Source organism: Chenopodium quinoa, unplaced genomic scaffold (genome assembly GCF_001683475.1).
Source record: "Chenopodium quinoa cultivar QQ74 unplaced genomic scaffold, ASM168347v1, whole genome shotgun sequence".
Lineage (NCBI taxonomy): Eukaryota > Viridiplantae > Streptophyta > Magnoliopsida > Caryophyllales > Amaranthaceae > Chenopodium > Chenopodium quinoa.
Window position 1 is genome coordinate 2210325 of NW_018742684.1, and position 19867 is coordinate 2230191.

Genomic DNA, 19867 nt, shown 5'->3' on the forward strand with positions numbered 1-19867 from the left:
ATATATCAAAGATTTTATATATATCATTATATCTCCAAAATCAAGGGCTTGGATTAAAACAATAATAGTGATCAATTATTTTCATTGTTGAGAAATCATTCTGGATATTTTCACATCAATAAGATATAGTGAAGGATTTTTTTTATTTATTGGAAAAAAACTGAGAATAATCAAATTAAGAATCGTAAGGGATTTTTCTTTTTATCATCGGAAAAGATACGATCATGTATAAATATGATTATATGAAGTAGTAGTATAAAATTAAAACCTATACATACCACTATACCAGCATTGTATGACAGCATCCCAACCAAAAACATAACACACGAGGGCCGGATCCAACAGTGAGCTAGTACTAAAAAGTATATTATCATCATGCAAAATTTCGGATCAACGGTCAGTAAATTCATAGAACCTGTGTAATTAGTTTCTTTGATTAGTTTGATTGTACTAGTTATTAGTTACGTAAACATTCCATTATTTTATATGAGTACATTGTATCAGAACCTTCTAAACAAAACATTATTCCCAGAGGTGTACAACATAATTGTACATACAGTTACTTAGCTTAGTTTTATACACATATTGTATTCACTAGTTGACCACTTTATAATTGATACACGTCTGTATAATTATATCTCGTCAGTCGTCACCTTAAGATTAGATTTGTAGATGAATTAACTTTAAGTGCGGAAATTTCTTGTACCTCTACAGATAAGAATAGTATTTACAGATAAAACTTAATCTCAACTCTAAAGAAGATAAGGTGTCTTATGTCTACCCAATTAAATTGAGTTGGATTGACCTATTCAAAATTTCGGTCTACTATAAGTATATACACCTAATCCTTAATTAATTACATTCTATATTTGAAAATTATTCCCTAGTAGACAAGAAACTGACATCAAATTAATTGGTAAAGTAAAAATCGAAAATTCCTCTGTGGATATAGTTAAAAAAAAAAAAATAGTAAAAGCTAAATAATTAGTTTTAATAATCTAGTAATCAAACAATAATAACCAATCATGCAATAATTTTTATCCTAATCAATCCATGACAAATATGTAATCCCCTTTCTTAAATTTTTTTTATTTTTCTTCTTCTTACTTTCTCTCTCCTAAAAATTTGATTCCCCCGCACCACCAACAGCAAAGTACCATTATAAAATCCCTCCTTCCACTCCTCAACTTTTCCATTCCCATCATCAATATCATCCCTCTATCTTTAACCACTCACTACTTTCTCTCTCCTAAACTTTCTCTCTATTCTCTGGTTTTCATTTCCGGTTATATCACTTCAAGAATTCGCTTATTTACCGACGGAAAATAAATTAGACAAGGCCTACTATTACAACTTTGTAGCTATACTCTATTTACCTTATCTACGTCAAAGAATTAACGCAAGTAGTTGGCGGATAGAACCAACTTTAATTTTATCTTTTTGTCAAAAAAAATAAATAAAAAGATACGAGGAAAAATGTTGGAGGCTTTGAAGTACTTGATTGGCGCAGCTGGGGCGAGCGGGTACGGGTCGAAATCAACGGCGGAGGATGTCACCGAGAACCGTCGTGATCTCAGCCACATCACCGCCATCATCACTGGTAATAATTTAATTTAATTTGTTTTTTTAGTTAATACAAAAGTAACATGCACAACAAGGATGATTCATCATTGACGCATGATTATATTATATATAGTACATATGATACAACTAATATATATAGTAGGAAATTTTTTTATGATTAGGCAATGATTAAAGCTTCGATTTCACGCTAATTCATTTTTGTTTTTGTTATATTTTGTTTGGCTTCTTATCATTTTGGTGTTGTGGTCCATGAATTTTGAATTATAGGTGCAACGTCGGGGATAGGGGCTGAAACGGCTCGAGTGTTGGCTAAAAGAGGGGCTCGGCTTGTACTTCCGGCTCGAAGCTATAAGACGGCTGAGGATACCAAGTCTCGGATTTTAGCCGAGTGTCCTGAAGCTAAGGTGGTCGTTATGTCACTTGATCTTAGCTCTCAATCATCCGTTAGAAAGTTTGTTCGTGAGTTCGAATCCCTCCAACTACCTCTTAACCTCCTCATGTAAGATCCGCTATTAATTGTCACGTTGATAGTGTAATACGTGCATATATTATATAACCCGACAAATGAGTGTTATACTAACGTATGTATATATGAATGAAAATAGAAATAATGCGGGGAAGTTTTCGCATGGGCATGGAATCTCAGAAGATGGAATAGAGATGACCTTTGCAACTAATTATTTAGGTAAGTAACAGAAAACTATAGTATTGCATGTGATGTATGTAGTTATTATGTACAGAGTTATATTAAGAAAATGTCATGTTTATATAATTAATCAAAGTGGTATTTTTTTTTTTTTTTTTAAAAAAAAACAGGTCATTTTCTGTTAACAAAACTGTTGGTGAAAAAAATGATGGAAACGGCGGAAGAAACAGGAATCCAAGGGAGAATAGTAAACGTGTCATCAAGTATTCACAGCTGGTTTACCGGCGATATGATTCCTTACCTCGACCTCATAACTAAAAACAAAAAGTATGTACTCTCATCTTCATTTTTCCTTAATCTTTGATTATTTTTTGTTTTGACTATATTAATTTCATAAATTTATAGGGATTAACTAGCTTTGACCAAATTTTAATTGGTTGGAGACAATTAATTTTTAATTTTTTTTGACACCTGGAGACAATTAATTTGTTTGTTTAAGTATTTCTGAGTGTGGGTAATTAAGAGTTTGTCTTTATTTTAAAAAATTAATTTGTTTATTTGGGTTGAATTGCAGTGAGTATGATGCGACACGTGCGTATGCTCTCTCTAAGCTTGCCAACGTACTTCATACCAAAGAGCTTGCTCATAAACTCAAGGTATATAGATTATTTTCATTTGCCTTTTAATTTTTTATTTTACAGTATAGCGTATTTGGTTGGCAGTAATAATCAATTAACACGATAACTTATTTCATTACGACTTATACACCAGTACATCTATCTCTATGTTCCCGGCCCTAATTTTTTTAGGGAAGAATTTGGGTGAGGGGGATTGCGTTAAAATGTTTTTCCGCTAGCCAAACATAACATTTAGCCCTACCAATTAAGCTTAACATGTTTTGGTTTATTTTTTTATTATTAGATTAAGTGTTAATAAGTTTCTAATTAAAGTGCAATTTTTATGCAGCAAATGAAGGCAAATGTTACAGTGAATTGTGTTCATCCTGGAATCGTGAGGACTAGACTCACTAGAGACCGTGAAGGCGTTATAACAGGTAACTTCACTTATAATTACTGTATTTTTTTTACATAAATATATTAATACTTCATTTGTTTATCATAATATGACGTGAATATAAAGTCAAGGTCAATATATACAAATATATTCAACTTAATTAATGATATACATCAATACATGTATGTATTACTTGCAGATTTGGTGTTTTTCTTGGCTTCTAAGCTCCTAAAAACTATTCCTCAGGTACTTCTTCACCTTCTAACTTATAATTACGAGTAATATCCGCTAAAATTGTTTATATATTATTAGAAAATATACTTAACAATATTTTACGTGTATGTTTATAGGCCGCGGCAACCACATGTTACGTTGCAACACACCCCAGACTTGAAAACATATCAGGGAAATACTTTGCAGATTGTAACGAAGCGTCCCCGTCAAAGCTCGGGTCGAACTCGTTCGAAGCCGAAAGACTATGGAACATGTCTGAAACCATGGCGGCATCTGAAAATCCTAAATTAGTTTTTCATCTATAAATATCATTATCATTATGAATTAATTAGCAAATTAGTCTTGTATATTATATATACTTCTACATGTATAATTAATATAAATATCACTAGGAATATTAGAAAAAAGTTTGAGTAGTTTACGATATATGATACTTATATATACGTATGTTAGTGTACTTGTATCAAAAAAAGTATTTATAAATATTTACTAGAATTAGTAGTAGTTAGAAGTGGAGTTGCAAGGATATAAATCTTTGTTTATGGGAGATCATAGTTTTGATGATTATAAAAAGTTGTACCTTAGCTTGTAATTATAAAGCAATCTTAATGCTTCTTCAATCCAGCTTCATATATACAAAGTAGTTTTAGTACATAATAAAATTATTATTGTACTATAAAGTTCTTTTTTTGAGATTTATATTGTTTAATAATACTATGTATAATTGTATATTATATATATATATGTATATAACCATCATATATTTTGTGGGGCTTGGCTTTCTTTTAAGTCGATGTACTGTATTTTGCCTTTCTATGTTGTTTATGTGCTCAAATCATGTGTAATCCGTCCCTTTTGAGAGTAATTATATACAACTTGGATTTAAATATTATAATAAAGCTATAGGTGATTGAATTGGTCAATGTCCTCGCTTGTTATCATCAAACTTAATACTCCATACTCCGTACTTGGTATATGTCATCGATAAATAGAGTATTTAAGAAAATAATAATAATAATAATGATAAATAGCTCGTATTTAAATTAAGTTGTCTATAAGTAGTTCTAAGCACACTATCACTATCCACCAATACGTACATTGACTAAAGATCCTAAGTGCATAATTTCTTTTTTACCAAATTCAAGTAATAATTGTGAATTGTGTGATGAATAAGGAAGAAAATGGGATTAAGAGCTTGTTAGGAAAAATTGATTATATATATCTAGCTAGAAAAATAAGATGATATAAATAAAATTGATTATAATAATAATTGCAACAATAATTATAATAATACAGGTAATTAGCGGGAATTAGTCAATGGCCAATGGCATGTGGGTGTTACATTTTAAATATTTTCGGTTCTGTATATGGTGTGCAATAATAGGAGGTCCAAAAAGGATATATTTAACAAGAAGACGAAGAGGACAAATTGGTTAGTTGATTGATCGATGATAACTGTATACAGTTGTTTGAGATAATCGGAGATCTTTCTCAAATTCTGCTACAAATAAATCATGCGAGATCGCTCAAGAGCAAGACAAGCAAATGAGTTATGCCGACTCATTGGTAGAGTATGTGCCGTGAGCAACAATGATTCTACACAAATTATCACATGTTTAATTTGTAACGGTTAACACACTTTTAATAATACTACAAAAAAGAAAAAGGTTTTTTTTTTTTTTAAATTTTAAAAAAAGGAGATATGTGCGATGTATTCGCTCTATTCGGACCCATAGTAGTCAATTATCACTTGATTGCTAAACGTTTTGGATCAATGCACAACATTCAACTATTTGAGCTAAAATGGAGTTTTTACTTGTACATATGTTTTTAAGCAACTTTGCAATTTTGCATGAGGACCTCATAATCGTAATTTTTCTAGAAGATTTTAACAACAATAATCCTCATAATAATTAAATGAGATTTAAGGCCACATTTACAACTAACACAATTCAATTCCTTACCTCATAAGTCATACACTCATATGAGGAAACGGAACAAAAATTATACTTGGTAGCCTCTAGCTAGCTAGGCGCGTAAAAGAGACACCACACACAAACAAATCTCACATTATTCGAAATAATGGAGAAAAAAGTACCATATAAATGACATTGAATGTATTAATTAATAACATGTTTATTAATAAGTTGTCACTATCAAAGGCTAACTAGCAATAAAATCGTGGTTCTCTACTCTCTAGGTATACTACTATCTTGCTCCTCAAGTCATATTCACAACTTGAAATTGTACCAAGTACTAGCTACCTATATATATATATCTAGCTTGCACTATACGTAGTAAATGAACAACTTAGGTCATATATATAGGTTATGGACCAATTTAATTTTACCAAAGCGCATCTTTTAATTATTTGTTCTTTACTTTTAGAAAAAGACATGCAAACCAAGCAAATGTTTTTTTGTCGTTTGCTATAATTTGGTGATCATTTTTCCACACGTATTATCTTTGACTTATGAAGCATATTTACGATTTTTGATACAATTTATATTAATTTTTTGTAATTAGATATCTATAGGTCCAATAATATGATGAGATTAATGATCAATTAATGAGTTGTGGTGCCAACTAATTGTATTATATAGAAGTAGTAGTCTAGTTTAGTAGAGTATTATTCTTATATAATTTGATAGGGTTAGCAACAAAATCAAATCTTTGAATGTAATGTTTGACCTTAATGCAATTATTCTACTATCTTAGTTTAAAATACGATCAATTTGTTGGGTTTATTAGTTTCTTCCTTTATTTTGGTTTTATGTGGTCAATGTTTTTTCACCGACAAGATGAGATTGACAAATGAGTAAAGCTACATTCTCCAAGGGTTAATGTCATTCAAAGCGCCTATGCATGTCTAGTTGCCTACTATTGATTTTGACCTTATTTAATGGTCTATATGTATATCCATTCTCTTAAATTAGATGTCTTGTCACATTATATTGTCTTTGTTCATATCTTATTAACAAATTAAATATCTTAAATTATTATAGTGTATTATAGTTGGATCATGTATACAATCTTTCAACTTGTACTCCATCCATTTCATAATATATAATGTATGTAAATGTATTTTTATTTCGAATGTCTCAAGATGTTCCTAGTTGCTCATCTCATAGCATTGCTATTCCTTTTCTAATATGATTGCACATCAACATCTACATGCACACGATAATATCATTTTCTAATATCCTTAATATGATATGATAATATACTTCATTCATATAATAAACTCGGAACTAAGTACAACCGGGTGCATATATAAGTAATATAAATGGGATGATGTCGTCCCAAACTTCAAGGCAATACAATTACCATATCTTTTAGACCTTGTGGTGTGAGCTAGGTAGCAAATTTGCAATAGCTAACCGATAACCAATTGTCACTTGTCAAAAGTACGAAGCATAAGAAGTACCTACTCCATAATTAGAAACGCAAGCCAAATGGCAATTGGCAAAGCATGATCAATGCTGGAAAAAAGACTAAAGCATGGTCTTAAAAAAGAAAGGGTTCGAAACAGTCCAAATAATTAGACCCCTTAAGTTGAGGAACTTATTACTGATCGAATTTGTCGTGGAATACTTTAATTTGTTGCCTTTTAGCAAGATTTGACATCTCCACTATAAACTAACTTTTTTTTTTTTTTTTTTTTTTTTTTTTTGAAAGATCCACTATGAAGTATGAACTAACCTTATACTACCTTAACAAATTAGTTAAGCTTGCTTTTTTTTTTGCTTTTGTGTTTACAAACTAACCTCTATCTTTGAGTCTGAGTAATGTAACAGGCTACCTTCCACCTTAGTAGTCGTCCACTTAGGTTTGTCTTAGGAGATAAAGTGGCAGTTATCTAATGATGATGGGGGTGAGCCCTGTTTCACAGACATGTCCATCTTCAGACCCATCTTCATGTGTTAAATGTTGGATGGGCCCAAAACTTAGTGGACTAAATAGCACTTGGATCACTTATTTGATTGATTTATTAATTTATAAATATTTAGGATAAACGAAATTGATCTTTAATCTTATATGTTGGATATAATTTTAAAACTTTAACAACTAAAGCAATTGACATTTATAATATTTCGAATTTTAGTATCAATCCTAATTAGATTTTTTCTACCTTCATAATTACTTGTTTTAGTGTGCTTTTTGTGTTAAGTCATGTCGTACCTAGTCATGCTTTTTCGAAAAACCATCGCGTAGCCTAGGCACACACAAAAACATTTTATGCAATGTCTTCTCAAAGTCCAAGCCGTAGTGTGTGTTTTTTTGGTGCCATGGACTAAGGACCTGTTCTGATTTACTGAACAAAATTGAATTGTTTATGAGATAAGAAAATTAAGAAATGAACTGAAATTAAGCCGAAGAGAATATGACTATAAGGAGACCAATCCAGCAACCTATTGATCTTAAATAAGCATACTTCTTGCACCATATATGTTTTGGGCCAGGCTTTATTCATTATGGAACAAACCTCAAATCATATCCTAAAATCAATAGGCCGGCCCAAATTCAGATCGAGACATATCTTCAACCTCATTTCACCAACTGTTTGTAAGAACCAAGCTAAAACCCTTCACTCTTTCTTCTAAAACCCTTCTCCGGCGATAAACATGTCGGCGTTGATACCGGAAACTTCCCGGCGAATAATTACGCCGGAAAGCATCCGTTCGGCGGCGAAACAATCGTCGAAATGCCTCGTAATCCCCGTTCGTCTTCGCCGCGCCATTGAAAAATATCTTCAAGGTTTGTCCTTAATTTCTCTCTCCTTCAATTTCTGGGAAAAAAATTTCAAATTCGAGCTGAAATTAATTTAATTTAATGTTTAATTGATTAATTAGAGCAAGAAATGGGGCATATGAAGAAGAAAGTACTGAGATTATCAGCATCATTTGCGGAAATTAAGGATGTAAATCGGTTGCTTCCTATGTCGATTTCAAAGGAACTTGTTGAGGATCCATTGAAGTCGATGGAACAATCAAAGAGGTGGAAAATCAAGAGTGAATATGGTGATATTGGATTAACTTATACTGATGATGAAACTGTTGCTTATGTTGCCACTCGAATGCCTGCTGTTTATTCTGCTTGTTATAGAATCTTACGTGAGGTGATTATTTCTTTTCACAAATTAATTGCAATTGTTTGATTGTTGATGTTATACTTGGAGATGCTCTTAATGTTTAGGTCAGTGTAATACCATTCGCGGTAAGAAAGTGGACATAGGAATGTATTATTATTGTATTTCACTACCTAGTTTTGTTGAATTCGGCGAAAAGTAACAAGTACTAAATTTATCTTGTGAATTTAGCAACACTGGTTTAGTTTTAAGGTTATGGATAGGGTTTGCATTTGTGTCAAATCTTAATTTAGGTGTTTATGACAAATGGGACTTGTTGATGTTTGTAGATTAAAAGAAGGGTGCCTGAATTTTCTCCTGTTAATGTGTTGGACTTTGGGTCTGGTACTGGCTCGGCTTTTTGGTGAGAATCTATTTCGTTGATTTTGCAATCTTGGTGGAGTAGTTGTTTGTTGGTGTTGAGATTGTTTTGTGGATGATATTGTGCAGGGCGTTGAGAGAGGTTTGGCCAAAGTCATTAGAACGGATCAATTTGATTGAGCCCTCTCAATCAATGCAACGTGCTGGCGTTAGTCTTGTACGAGGTAATTACCAAACTTAATTGCCTATTGGATGCATTGCACTAAGTTTTATTCTTGATTCAAACAAATTTACTTCCTTAGATATCAAGGACCTGCCACTTGTTCACAGCTACAATAAGATTCAATCCTTAACTCAGGATATCAAGAAGGCTGAAAGGGCACATGACCTTGTCATTGCTGTAAGTTATTACATAGTGTAGTTGATCTCAAATGCTGCATTGTAATGTTTGTTTGTTGTTTTATATTTTTATCACTATAAACTACAATTTGTGCTTGCTATTCATATTTGTTTCTTTTGTTATTGCATGGCCCTTTACTTTGAAGTCCTATGTTCTTGGAGAGATTCCATCACTGAAGGATAGGATTGCTATTGCACGTCAACTGTGGGGTCTAACTCGAGATATTCTGGTATTTTGAAATATTCCTTGCTTTCATGCCAATATTTAGTGAGAATGAGTATGCTATTTCTCTTGTTGAGGGAGATGCTTCAAAGTCATTAAATTTACTTTGTCTAGCTACCTTGGTATTTTGTTTGTATGTTAGACTAAAAAAATTGGAATTCTATTTACGCTAATTACATTCCTGTTTCTTCACTGCATGTTAGGTACTTGTTGAACCAGGCACCCCCGAAGGGTTTAATATTATATCTCAAATGCGATCACATATTTTATGGATGGAGAAGAGGGTAAGTTGTGTGTTATGGTGCATGACTTGTGTCAGTACCCTCTAGGATATGTTGAGGGCCTTGAGGCTATGTTACTCAGACTCAACCACTCAGGCCAGACATAGATATGTGTTGTGGTGGAAATTTTTAAAAACCTTCCATATTTTGGTTTCATAATGATGTGCTTGTTTAAAAATCAATGTCTGACACGAGCTCTTAGTGAACTTAAAAGTATGAGCAAGCAGAGCTATCTGGTTATAGGGCGATTCTCATCCTTCTGCACATACTTATAGAGTTATAGTAATCATCTTTATATGTCTATATATTATGCTCTCTTTGACTTATTCTTTCATCGGTTTGTATAACATTAATTGTGTGGTTTTATTTCTAGAAACGGCGTAAACTTGAAGCTAAAATGCGTAAAACTGATGGTGCTGCAGAAAACCTAGAAGCTTCCAATGTCGGAGCATTTGTGATTGCTCCTGTGAGTATATGACTATATAACTTTGCATTTTTCTCTCTTCCTTGCTCCCATCCCAAAACATGCCAAGAAGAGATCACTTACCTTTGTTACATATTTTTGTCACAGTGTCCACACGATGGGCCTTGTCCTCTGGCAAAGAGTGGAAAATATTGTCATTTTGTTCAGCGACTAGAGAGAACAGAGTCGCAACGTGCATTTAAGGTTCTTATCTCTTGTAAAAGTTCTTTTGCCTCTGTAGTCTGTCCCTATAACACCGTCCACCAGACGATGCACTCAATATTGAAGATACATTTTAAACTGTTCTTGTATCAATAATGTATGGGTAGACAATCTACTGCATATGTATAATTATGGGAATTTATCCCTTAAATACAAATAAAAAAAGAAAAAAAATGAACAGATATACTTATCCCTTCTCAAGTATCTATAGAAATCAAATGATTTGTATTGGAATTCAGCCAATCCATCCTTTGGGATTAAGGCTTCAATTGTTGTTGTCGTCGTTGTATTTGAATTGATTTTTGAATTGGGATTTCAAATTATTTTTTTATTTTTTATAGAAGATATATTTCTCATTAAATATCTAGTTCCCAAGTTGGCTTTTCAAAATGCTGCTTAGCATATATCTTAAGCTTGGAGAATTTTCATTTTAGTTGGTTGACATCAAGTCGGGACTAAACCACTGTAATAATCTTTATGCAGTTCACATTTGATTGGGTATACTTGGTTTAATAGGTTGACACCAAGTCAGGATTAAACCACTGTACTACCTCCGTTTCACATCATGTGCAACAACCAACAATTAGGTATTTTTTGTGAGATATAAAAAATTCAACTGTTGCACATAATGTGAAACGGAGGTAGTAGTATTATTTATACAAATCATATATGATTGGGTTTGGGTATGCTAGGAGTCATCCTGGGTTAAGATTCTGATATGGTTGAGGGTTCAAGGAAAGACCATTAAGTACCTACTTTTTTTGGCCTATGTGGTTGTCTTTGAGATGGAAAGAGTAGGGCAGTGTGTCTAATGGAAACCAAATCAGTGTATTAGAGGTGTGAAATTACTGAAATATACTAAAGTGAGCTATGTTGTGACCAAGCTTTTGTGTTTGTTTTGTCTTGCAGAGATCAAACGGTTCACCTTTACGTGGGTTTGAGGATGAGAAGTTTTCCTACGTCGTATTGAGACGAGGAAAAAGACCGCAGTGAGTATTTTATGCTCAAGCTTTACACTTGCAATTAAATTTCATTATCATATAGTAATATAGTACCATTGTTATTTTTGCTCTACTCATTATAGATTTGTTGTTTAAGAAAACTTTGAAAAATATGATTGGGTGCAAGATAAAGTAGCCATATTTATATGAAGCTTTGCTATTCTACGTTTTCCTATAACTTGCAAAGTGCATACCCAGTAACCATATCTATTTGAGGTGTCTGATATCTTGATCTGTGCCAAGACACGGATATTATGTGGAATTCAGGATGTTGGGGTAACAATGGTAGGAAGAAAGGCAAATGTGAGCTTTTCATGGAAGACAAGCTGCATAATTTGCTTGTGACTGCTGCAAGACATTCTGTTGATTTGTTTCCAATAATTCAATGCGAGCCATTTTTTCCACTTCTTCCTTGCTATTGATTGTTCTTGATGTATAGGTTTGAATTCCATGGTGAATGAGGATTTTTTCTGTTCTTTTCTTATTATTTATTTTTATTACTGAACAGGGATCCTTGGCCTCTTGACGGAATTAAGTTTGATACCTTAAAAGAATTGCGTGCCAAAAGAAATCCCGAGGAACTTGAAATTGATTATGGTACGCACCTCTTATACGCTCCTTTATCTGCATAATTATTTTATTTTCCTAGAGATCCAGACCATTGCTCCTACCCTTCACAACTATTATTCAGTTTATTGGTATCTACTTTATTGTGAGAGGAAGGTGCAACAAATATGCAATGATTACTTCCCTAAGGCCCCAAAGGTCCCATCTTCCCAGCTAGCTTTTTAGTTGGCCAAAAATGTTATTTTTGGAAATTTGTGCTAAATAATGCTTAATCTGGTAAAAGCAAAGTCCAAGCTTCCTGATAATTTAATTGTTGTGAATGCGAGAGCCTCTGGAAAGTCTAAGCTTCCTGATAATCTAGTGGTTGTGCATGCGAGAACCTCTGCGATGTCTTAGCTTTCTGATAATCTAATGGTTGTGAATGCAAGAGCCTCCAGGCTCAAGCTTACCTTTTAGCTTAACATGAGATGCCTATGCCTGTCAGAGTCGAATTCTCTTTCCTATTGGTTATTACCTCTTGTTTTTCTGAACTACAAGCATGTGGGGTAGGGTAGAGATTTGTATACAGTGTTCATCTCCGAACTTGTTCTATTTTACTGCTTTTTATGTATACTTGGTCAATTTATAAATAGATCATGGTTGTTGTAATATTGTTAAGATTTGGTACTAATTCTCTATTGGTTCATGTACTTCAAGATGGATAAGGCCACTGACTGAAACCCATGGCTTTAATGTCTTGAGGGCTTGCTGATAGATACACCCCTAACAAATAAGTACATCATAGCTTGCAATTCTTGGAAGCTTTCATTCCATTGGTCACATTAGTGGCTGATCTAGTAATGAAATTGAAATCCGTTGGGTAGGGTAGACCATATTATTGACAACATAGTGAATTAGGAAACCTAATTTATATGTTCTATACTGAGGTCTTTTACTTGCGTTGTCATCAACATTCCAGGCTTTCTAAGGACTTTTTCCTTGTGAATTAGACTGATGATTCTCTTTTTTCGAATACTTTATGCTTCTGATCCTTCACTAAATGCTCTAGTTGAAATATTTTCTTAACCAATACTAGCAAACTAGCAATGAGTCAATGAGAGTAATGTTGCTAGCAGTTTATATGAGGCAATCACATTTTGAAAAGGAAGCAATGGCTATTGCTGAAGGATGAAATTTAAAAGCAATGACAATTGCTGAAGGATGAAATTTAATAAGCATAAGGGTAATTTTGCTTCAAACAATCTATAATTCACAGAAAGCTGAAAAAGATTTTAGGATGATGTTGATTCAAACAATATATAACTCTCAAAAAGTTGAAAAGGCATTAATACTGTTTATATATATTAAAATCAGTAAGAATTTTAACAGTACAAACAACAATGAAAGATTAAGAAGACCATCATCAGTCCCCAAGACTACACTTATATAGAGTATATAAGATGATCACCTTAGAGGCAGGAGGTGGGATTACATTCCTAGAATGACTAGATTGACAAATCCTTGTCTTTGTGAGCTCATTTAACACACGTTTAATTTCCCCTTTTGTTGCTAATTAGGAACCAAAAATTACAAAATAGCAGGAATTATTTTCTTTTAGCTTTCCATATAGAGTGTTTAAATCAAACCTTCCAAGAAGGAACAATCATATTGATGCTTTTCAGGCTTGTAATTGGTCTGGTTTTACTTACTCTTTAAACTCTGGTTTGGCATTTTGGCAAGTAATAAAATTTAACTGCCAAAAAGGGAAAAAAAAAATTATTAGGGATGAAAACATCATGAGCAATATGGGAAGTTTCTTTGAATTTGACAAAAGTATTATTGCTTTCTCAAGTTCTAGTGCTCAGGTTGTCTTCTTGACTCTTGAGGCCCCTAAAAGAAATCTATAGCTGATTGTAGTCTTGTACAATATTGCACCTTTCTGTCTGGATTTGGTAAGCTTTGTAACAGGCTTGCTTTTTGCTGGTTTATCAATACTTACACTATGTTTGGATTGAAGTAAGTGGAGGGAAAAGAAGGGAAGGGAAATGGAGGGATGGAATATCTTTCATTTGGATTAACAAATGAGGAAGGAAGAGAATTGGAGGGGAGAAAAATGGAGGGATTTAATTATAAGAAATTGATCCTCTCTCCAACAATGGAGAGATTTGGAAGGAAAACTCATCTTTCTTCCCTCCCCTCCTCTGCCTTTCCCTTCCTACCCCTTCCCTTCCCTTCCCTTCCCTCCCCTCCCCTTCTTTTCGTTCCCCTTTCTCTATCCAAACACACTCTTAAGGATTTCTTTAGTGAAATAGGTAGTCTTCTTGTAACAAGGCTTAGCTATTAGAGCATGAAAGAGGAATTTCTACTTCCTAAGACTAAAGCTGGTAAATTTTGTGTCATGAACAAGGAACTACGTCTCTAAACCAGGTGCTCAAGTCTTGTGTTCATGCTCTTAGTTAGTTTATGTCTTATAACTATACAATTTATTGTCTATAACATTGCTTGGATATTACCTATTCCAAAGTTTTTTTTGTTCCTAATGGAATCATTATCTAGCACAATTTAAAACTTTTGTCCAATTTTGAGGGCCTTTAAGTTGTGTTTGAGGATTTGTGTAGCCTGGTTGCTTTGTTGGCATTTAGCCCAACAGGTGAAGGAAAGGTTGATCTTTTCTGGTTAGTGCAGCTTGTCTTAACTCTTAAGTGATCACTGATAAATTCTGATGCTGTTGAACTCTTCTGTTGCCACAGAGGACCAATCTGAGCTAGAACCTGATGAGATTGTTCTCTCTGAGGCTCCTCCTTCATATGATTCTGATGCAACAGAATCTGGTACGGATATTGATCATGAAGATGAAGAGGAAGGAGAGCAATTAAGCCGTGCAGATCTGGGAAGTGGTTGGGGTAGAATCATCTTCATGCCTCAAAAGAGGGGTAGACGTGTTGAAATGGATGTATGTAGGGCTACCAAGCATGATGGTTCAGAAGGCTCATTTGATCATTTGGTCGTTACTCGGGCTAAAAATCCAACCTTACATCATCAAGCACGGAAGTCTTTATGGGGGGATTTGTGGCCTTTGTAGGTGAAGCCTATAGTCTATACTCAGTGCTCAATTTGGATCAATAATGGAGTGTAGCATCTTTCTTGAATTCAATCTGATTCAAGATTGCAGTACATTGATTCATGTTAGATGCTTACATTTTATCCTTTGCAAAATACAAGTAGCCACTATTGCGACTGGAGTCTTATATTGTGACTCCATGGCTCAATTTGGGTATCAAAGTGGAGGATTTTTTTTGGGGGAAAAGAAAGATTGTGTGTCCCAAATTAACTATGAAGACCTTTATGGGACAAAAATCTCAGTTGTGACTTTTGGCCTTGGATTTGCTTGATCCTCTGTCAAGCTACTGGAGAGTGCAACTTCAGATTGACTGTATTTAAAGATGCGGGCTAACATGGTCTCCTTGGATGGACCAAGGTGTGCCTTTACCTTCGTGATTCTCAGGTGCATCAGGCTTCCAGCAATCTAGCGGACTATCCAGAAGAGCTGCTCCAGGTGATTGCAAAATCTTTACATCTCCTTTCACTTCATGTATCATGTATATAAGTTTACCACCATATTTTACCTTGTCTTTTTCCCATCACATTTTAGATTTTACCTGATCTTTTTCCCATCACTGCAGTCATGCTATACGAAGAATCCTTTTTTGAACTTGTTAGTTGTTACATGTATAAACATGAGTCATGGTTTATTTCCACTTTACAGTATTTTTTTTCTTCAGTAACTTAGGGTAGAGCTGTCATTTTGGGTGAATTGTTGCACTTAATGAGTCGGTATCATGGTATGTTTACATGTCAAATTACAGGCTTAAAAAAAAAAAAATTATAAATTGTAAGATAAATGCATAATATGACAGATATTGTATTAAGCTGGATTTTCAAAAATATATTCCATATGAAAGTGTATATAAAAATATAGGAAGAAACAGAAGGGTTTGCTTTGCCTAGGTAATTTCCAAAAGGTTCCCTTGTCCACTCTCCTGGCCTCTGATCCTTGACCGCCTTGACCCCTTCATTGTTAGGTCACCACAACTATCCAGTATCCACCAATATACATGAGAGCAGACTCGAGAATTGTGTTTGCTCCTATTTTTGATTTCTAACATAAAAGAGTATGAAAAGAATCTCAAATAAGATATTCAAATCACCCAGTTGCCCGGCAAAATCGTATACTATGGTCACTAGACAAAGTAATCAAATCTGAGCAGGAGTAAATTCTTTAAATATATAATTTACTAATGTAATATACAGCAAACCTACTAATGCTTAATCCTACCTTCTGCTGTCTAAACTATTAATCAAAACTAGTTGAACTTCCTAAGCTACTGCAGTTATCTATGCATCGATATCTAAAATTAGATAAAGAGCATGAGGATTTGAGGGATTTCTTTGTCGAACATCGAATAGGTAGTCCATAATTGTGATATGTTCTTATAAAACCATCTTTACCTCCAGTTACTATCACAAGCCCCCACATGTGTGAGCCACTCAATATTCTTTCACATACATTCCTCAAGAACTCGTAATCAATGTCTCCTATGGCAGGTGTTGATGACCCTTTATCCTTCTTTACAGAACAGTAGTTGGCTCTTGAAACAGAAGATTTCTGATTATGTCTTGGTGTACTAGGTTGTCTAGTCGTCGGGGATGATATATCTGAGTTTGATGTAAAACCATGCCAAGGTACTGCGATCAGAGCATTAGGTGATGAGAAACTTTCAGAAGACCAAATGTTTTTTGGTTTGCTGTTTGCAGTTCTCTCATCGCTAATGTGATTCCAGATATAAGCATTTGCATCATCAGTAGCTGAGATAACATGTTTCCCATCTGCAGTGAAAGATGCAAATACTTTGCTTCTTCGATCCATTAGTGGAACACAACCTAAAAAGAACAAAATTGATACAAGAGAAAGTCCTATAATTGCTCGGCAATTATTTTCGTAATAGCTGTCAAATGAACTACTGTATGAAATCGGAGTTACCTCTAAGCTTACAGATGGTATCAGCTCCCCTGAGAATTCGGACTAGAGAGTCATTCGAACTGACTACTACTTCGCTTGGGTCAGTTGGAGAGAACTGTGATAAGAAAAGACAAATTCAACATGAAATTCAAAAATAAATGCAGAAAGAAATAAAAGAAACATATGCAGAAAGAAAAATGAAACCTGGAAACCAGTTATCCTCTTGCAAGTTATCTTCTTCTTGTCTTGCAAGTACATAACAGATGCTCGATGCATAATATCATCTGGTGCATGCAATTTTGTATCAGCAATTTTCTGAATTCCAGCTTACAAATTAAAATCAAATAGAATGGAAGGAATGAAGAGTGAATTACTAGCGAAAACATAATAACCAAAAAAACCAATCTTGTAGAATGTAGACACACACTAGGTAAAGTACTCAAACAAGCATGAAAATTATGCTAAATTGTATAAAAAGAGGACATAAAATGTCTGTTTTATCTAAAAACAAGCTTATATGAAGTTTCATGCTAATTGCCGATTCAAAAGAAATTTAGCATCAGACGACTTAGCACAGGTGTAAGAATCATAACCTGCGATTTCAAAAAACAAGCAGTTTCCCACCATTGATCCAACAATACCACCCTGTAATTTGGCAAAAAATCTCATAAAAATTCCAATATAACTTAGAAAGAGGGCTAAGATAGAAGCTAGCTGCTATGTATGACCTTTCCATCAGGACGATAGCAAACAGCAGTGACGATTTCCTTCATATCAATCCAGTCAACCACTTGACATCTTAGGACATCCCAGATGCGGACTTTTCCGTCTATGGAACCGCTGATGAAGTAATTATTATTTGCGGGATTGAACTGTGCACATGTTACTACATCAATAAAATGACAGTCAAAATGTTATGTCAAGACAATGACGGAGAAAAACTTTTAGTTTATGATAGGAAAAAATCGCGTCTAGCAGAAACATGAACTTCATATTACCAAAGTCATTGTGATGAAAAACTTTTAAACATCGGCTATATCCCATTTTCCATAGGCGCACTGTCTTATCAACCGAGGATGACAGCAAATGCTGCATTGAAGGTAAACAAGGAATTCATAGAGATCCACACACAGATTATTCATAGCAACACTGCAGTTAATTATTGCGAACAATTAGAATTTTAAAGAGCGGATTTAAAGGCAGAGGGATGAGATCGAAAAAGAGGGGATATTGGAAAGATTGGGAAGAAAACGCAAGCTCACTCCACCACTTAACACCTTTCCCTCCCTAAGAGTTCATAACAGAATTTTCTGAATTACTAACATACTAACCCCATTCTTAGACCATGAAATATCCGGGATCTCACCCTCATGTCCGCGGAACTCATGCCAAGGCTTCTCTAAAATACGAAACACTTTGCGGGGGACCATAATACCATTGCTAGCTGAGTCTGCACATTTCTTCAGCTTATTCTTCACATTCCCATCCTCTTTGCACTTCATAAAGCAAGCCAATTTTGGAATACCATTTACAGAAAATTTCAAACCTGCAGATGCAATACTGAAGTTCAAATGGTCAGAAACAGTCATCCATCCCTCTTCAACTATCTTCCATACGTTCAAAGCTCCGTATTCCCCACCAGTGGCAAGATATTGGCCGTCAAGACTGAACTTCATACACAGTATTGAGCCCTTGTGAGCAGAAAATTCTTGCATATGATACATGGAAGACAACTCCTTTGACCACTTTTTGTGAGAATGAACATGAATTCTCTGGCTTCTAGACCCAAAGAGTTCGCGGTTGTGAAACACCTCATTCTTTTCCTTATCTTTGTTAAACATATTTGCAGCTTTGAAGCTAAATCTCTTCAAACAGCCTTCTTTACACTGCAATTTCCTCTTAAACACCTTATTACACCCTTTTGATGATTCTGCTGTCATGAAGTCTTCAACAAGATTAGATGATCCATATGTCTCCTGAAACTCATCAGTTGTATAACAAGAACTCGAACCAACTTCATGAAGTTTCCTAGGCATTCCTTCATCATCTGTCTCCTCTGATTCAAACTCTCTCCCATCTTCTAAGCACCGAATTCTGCACAACACATCCTGATCTTCTTCATTTACTGCTTCATGATTCCGACAAGCCAAACCCTTCCCTTTGTCATGCTTGTTAGCTCCTGCCGTCCTATCAGTTTTCGCTGTGATCACACAAGTATCATCAGGCCCTTCTCTTGCAGTTTGGCACCGATCCAAAACAAAACCCGTTGTTCTTATAAAATCATCACGCCGTTCATCAATACTTTTGGGGTTTCCACTCCAAAAATCATAGTGCAGACTACTAAATGAATTATTACTAGCTTGGTGAATTTCAGAAGCACAGCTCTCAGAACAATCTGATCCACTAACACAACTAGATTCTGAAGAAATCTCTTCAAGGGCGTCAAAAAAATCATCATGTTCTACGCATGCATTTACCATAATTTCCTTTACAATATCTGTTAATTCTACTCCTTCCGACTAACACGAATTCAACGTCAAAATATATGACATTGACATTGATTAGCCTTCTAACTAATTAGAAATAACCACGCTACCAATCAATGTAGCACATCATAAGAACATGGAATATAAACCACCTCAAATTTGTACAACGTCTGCATTTTTACGTGGACTACAACATAACTTCTGCATATACGAATCGTTAAACTTCTGAAACATGATCAAGAACTACCAGTTCATATCATGTATGTTTGATATAATGCATTAAAATCAACATGCACAAA

At 34.3% G+C, this 19867-nt stretch overlaps 3 protein-coding genes across 3 annotated transcripts; 2 read left to right on the forward strand and 1 right to left on the reverse strand.

Annotated features, from left to right (window-relative positions):
* The first annotated feature begins 1080 nt into the window (after positions 1-1080).
* Positions 1081-4140, forward strand: LOC110722741 (short-chain dehydrogenase TIC 32, chloroplastic-like). Its single transcript, XM_021902029.1, has 8 exons — positions 1081-1600; positions 1852-2083; positions 2190-2269; positions 2401-2557; positions 2805-2886; positions 3197-3284; positions 3444-3490; positions 3595-4140. Exons 1-8 carry the CDS (start codon positions 1477-1479, stop codon positions 3781-3783), a joined length of 999 nt encoding a protein of 332 aa, XP_021757721.1. The 5' UTR covers positions 1081-1476; the 3' UTR covers positions 3784-4140.
* A 3899-nt stretch (positions 4141-8039) lies between these two features.
* On the forward strand, positions 8040-15830 carry LOC110722742 (methyltransferase-like protein 17, mitochondrial). The gene is made up of 12 exons (XM_021902030.1): positions 8040-8236; positions 8332-8597; positions 8897-8970; positions 9057-9151; positions 9230-9327; positions 9473-9556; positions 9753-9833; positions 10204-10296; positions 10402-10497; positions 11425-11504; positions 12025-12113; positions 14813-15830. Exons 1-12 carry the CDS (start codon positions 8104-8106, stop codon positions 15142-15144), a joined length of 1521 nt encoding a protein of 506 aa, XP_021757722.1. The 5' UTR covers positions 8040-8103; the 3' UTR covers positions 15145-15830.
* On the reverse strand, positions 15500-19562 carry LOC110722528 (uncharacterized WD repeat-containing protein C18H10.05-like). Its single transcript, XM_021901798.1, has 8 exons — positions 18414-19562; positions 18081-18171; positions 17811-17968; positions 17676-17727; positions 17287-17408; positions 17104-17197; positions 16572-17003; positions 15500-15648 (listed from the first exon to the last, which is right to left on the reverse strand). The coding sequence occupies exons 1-8, from the start codon at positions 19560-19562 to the stop codon at positions 15500-15502; spliced, it is 2247 nt and encodes a 748-aa protein (XP_021757490.1).
* Positions 19563-19867: the final 305 nt, after the last annotated feature.